The following is a 3,384-nucleotide window of genomic DNA, read 5'->3' on the forward strand; positions in this document are numbered from 1 at the left end:
ATGGACAAGTGCCCTGCAGGGGCTTGTCCCGAGTGGCACGGTAGAAGCCACTCTGCCCGGCTCCGAGGCTCCCGATCTGCCCGCTGAGCCAGAAGAGAGTAGCCAGCTGGTGGCCAGGTCACGGGACTCACTGCAGCCAGAGGCTGCTCAGCTGCAGGCGCCTAGGAAGCAGTGCTAGGGCTGGGGGTCAGGTGTCAGAGGTCACCGAGGGCAAGGTGACAGCTATCCAGCCAGCAGGCCCTCTGAGGCCATCGGAAAATGACTTCCCATGCAGTGTCGACTGGCTGCTGTCCCTCTGAGAGTGGGGGCCCCTAGGGTGAGGTAACTAAGCAAGGGACTGACCATCCTCATTATGGTTATGAGGTGTTTGCCAGGCGAAGACAAGGACACCTGGAATACCCTGGGACTCGTCTAATGCTGCACAGCTAGAAAAGGCCGAGATGAGTCCAGAGGCACCTGGGTCTCCTCCGGGCTCCCTGTAATAGAGTCTAACACTTGTAGGTTGCCTGGAGGCACCTGGGTCTTCTCTGGGCTCCCTATAATAGAGTCTAACACGTGGAGGTTGTCCAGAAGCACCTGGGTCTTCTCTGGGCTCCCTGTAATATAGTCTAACATGTGGAGGTTGTCCAGAGGGACCAGGATCTTCTCTGGGCTCCCTGTAATAGAGTCTAACATGTGGAGGTTGTCCAGAGGGACCAGGGTCTTCTCTGGGCTCCCTATAATAGAGTCTAGCACGCGGAGGTTGCCTGGAGGCACCACGGTCTTCTCTGGGCTCCCTATAATAGAGTCTAACACGTGGCAGTTGTCCAGAGAGACCAGGATCTTCTCCGGGCTCCCTATAATAGAGTCTAACATGTGGAGGTTGTCCAGAAGCACCTGGGTCTTCTCCAGGCTCCCTGTAATAGAGTCTAACACGTGGCAGTTGTCCAGAGGGACCAGGGTCTTCTCTGGGCTCCCAGTAATAGAGTCTAGCACGGGGAGGTTGTTGAGACCCGGAGGCACCTGGGTCTCCTCTGTGCTCCCTGTAATAGGATTCCTTTCCATGGAGCTCGTTGCTGGCCTCACCCTGGAGCAGTTATAGTGAACCTGGGCCTCAGGAGAAGCTGCGCTGCCCTGGAATCAAAGGTGGTGAACTCCTTGGACCGAGCTGCCCTCCTTTGCCCATCCACTCGTGCGGCGACCCGACTGAGCTCCGTGAGTGCAGGGGCTTGTGTGCTGGAGCCCACCCATCCCAGCGCACCTCAGGGCCTGGCGTCCACTCGCATTCCATAGTTGCTGAGTAAGTGAGTGCCCTCCCAAGGCAACCCCTCCCTGGTCCATCGTGACTGCTACAGAGAGACTGTCTACCCGCAGTGCCCTGTGAGGACTTCCCCCACTGCCCCTGGTGTTGCCCCGGACGCGGTCCGGGTCTCTGCCTAGACCTTGTCCTCCAGAGCCTTCTTCGCCTCCCTTTTGCTGGGCGTGGCTCTGGTCTGACCTAGGTGCTGTGCAGTTTTCCGGTGTCTCCCCAGCACCCTTCGGGGCAGGCACAGAGGAACACAGAGACAATCACCCCACAAGGGCACGCAGCTGGTAGAGATTCCCCCAAACATAAAACAGGGATAACATATCTATGGTCACAGATCAGAACGGTGGCGGGAGTGTCCCTCGACACTGAAAGCTGGCGCCGTTCCCACAGTCCTCCTTTCACAGCAGGGCCGCTGCAAGCTCTCGGTTTTTCTGACATCAGCTCCACGGAGGAGCTTCATCTCGACACGGCCCTGCGAGACGTGCACCATCATGTCCCCGGACGGTGTAGGACACGGAGGCACAGGGCCTGCCATAGCCACCGAGGTCCTCCACCGCTGCCGTGGGGCCAGGAGGGCACGGTCCCAGCAGGTCACGTGCCATGATGAGAACACGAGTTTGTAGGGCTGTTGATCACTATCGAGCCTCCCCTGCCCCACTGCCATCACCCCACTGGGCATCTTCCATTTCACGGGTCTCTTCTCATCTTCCCTGGGTTCACTCGAGGGGAGCATGCTCCAGAACCCCACTGCCAGGCTCCCAGTGGGCCCGAGGTCACAGAGCCGGGAGGTGAAGACCCTGGCTGTTGCTCCGGAGAGCCCGTCTGTGTGTGGTTGGCGAGGCTGACCGCCCACGGGCACTCGTCACGTGCTGGGCCCTTGTGAGACTGGTCCTGCCCGCCACCCATTTTCACCCGAGGAAACTGCAGCTCAGAGGCGAGGCCACCTGCCCCAGACAGCATAGACTAGAAATGAGTTGGGTCTGACTCCCAGCCTGGGCTCTGGCCGCTCTGCTGCTCTGCAGCACCTGCACCCCGAGGGGACAGGGGTGGGTACTCACCTCCTTGATGAAGTTCATGAAGCGGCCGCCGAAGCGCCAGGCCTTGTGCCGGTGGCACTGCAGGGAGTTCACGGTCATCTGGGGCGCCCGCTGGTAGCACACAGACACGATGTGCACAGCGTCGTACAGTAAGGCCGCGTCGGTCTGGAGAAGGCCGGGGGCTGCTGAGAGGCTGCCCTGTCCCGCCCCTGCCCCGCCCAGGCCGGGTGAGAAAACCCCGGGAGCTCCTTGGAGAGAGCTGCCCTCCTTCACATACGGGGTTGCACCCATTGGCGCCGCTGTATCCAGGCATCCCCCAGTCACCCAGAGGGAGGCCGAGGGAGGACTTCAGGGTGGCCTGACCGACACCGCCTTCTGGGAGGGGCCCTGCCCTGCTCTACCTTGCTCTGCCCTGGTGAGAGGCCAGGCTGGGGACTGCTGCTTTGCAGACATCGAGAGACTCCTCCAGCCCCACCCTGGCCTGGAGCTGCAGCAACCCTGAGCCCTCCCGATTTCCTCCCCCACCCCCTGCACCTTTCCCGCCTACAGAGCTCGTGCCCAGGGGTCCGGCCTCGCCCACTGTCCTCTGTGGCTCCCTGCAGAGCCTGTGGTCCACCCGCACCTTGGAGCAGAGCTGTGCCTGGCCCCGCTGTGTCCCCAGCTTCTGGCCCAGGGCCTGCCTGCTGCGTGGCAGGCGAAGGAGAGAAGTGGAGGAGGGTGAGGGAGACAGGGCAGAGAGGGTGGGGGCCGCCATCATCAGTACCATCATCACTCCGTCCAGCAGGCCGGACTCGGCCCGGGGAGCCGCCTGCAGCCGCTCCATGGACCACTTCTCCACAATGGCCGACACATGCGGGTTGTCCACGTTGAGGATGCGGAAGCCCGTCAGGTTCACCCCTGAGTAGCGGTAGGGCTCCAGGTCTAACGCGTACAGGTCCTGGGTGGAGAGCTTAGTGTGACTCTAGCTGTGGCCGCTGTGGGGTCCGGCCCACCTCCAGGACCCTCCCCAGCCAGGGAGCCCCAGGGTCTGGGGCTGTGGCTTCCGCAGAGCCCTGGCTC

General features: G+C 61.9%; 1 protein-coding gene across 1 annotated transcript in view; it reads right to left on the minus strand.

The window, feature by feature from the left end:
• Nucleotides 1-3,384, minus strand: part of GRIK3 (glutamate ionotropic receptor kainate type subunit 3) — a 251,165-nt gene that overhangs the window by 58,125 nt on the left and 189,656 nt on the right. The window contains exons 6-7 of the mRNA XM_006158576.3: nucleotides 3,089-3,262; nucleotides 2,347-2,490 (exon numbers count right to left, since the gene is read on the minus strand). Of these exons, the coding sequence (XP_006158638.2) occupies nucleotides 2,347-2,490; nucleotides 3,089-3,262 (318 nt within the window). The remainder of the gene's footprint in view (nucleotides 1-2,346; nucleotides 2,491-3,088; nucleotides 3,263-3,384) is intronic.

The sequence above is a fragment of the Tupaia chinensis genome, unplaced genomic scaffold (assembly GCF_000334495.1).
Source record: "Tupaia chinensis unplaced genomic scaffold, TupChi_1.0 Scaffold000604_1, whole genome shotgun sequence".
In the NCBI taxonomy this organism is placed as follows: domain Eukaryota; kingdom Metazoa; phylum Chordata; class Mammalia; order Scandentia; family Tupaiidae; genus Tupaia; species Tupaia belangeri.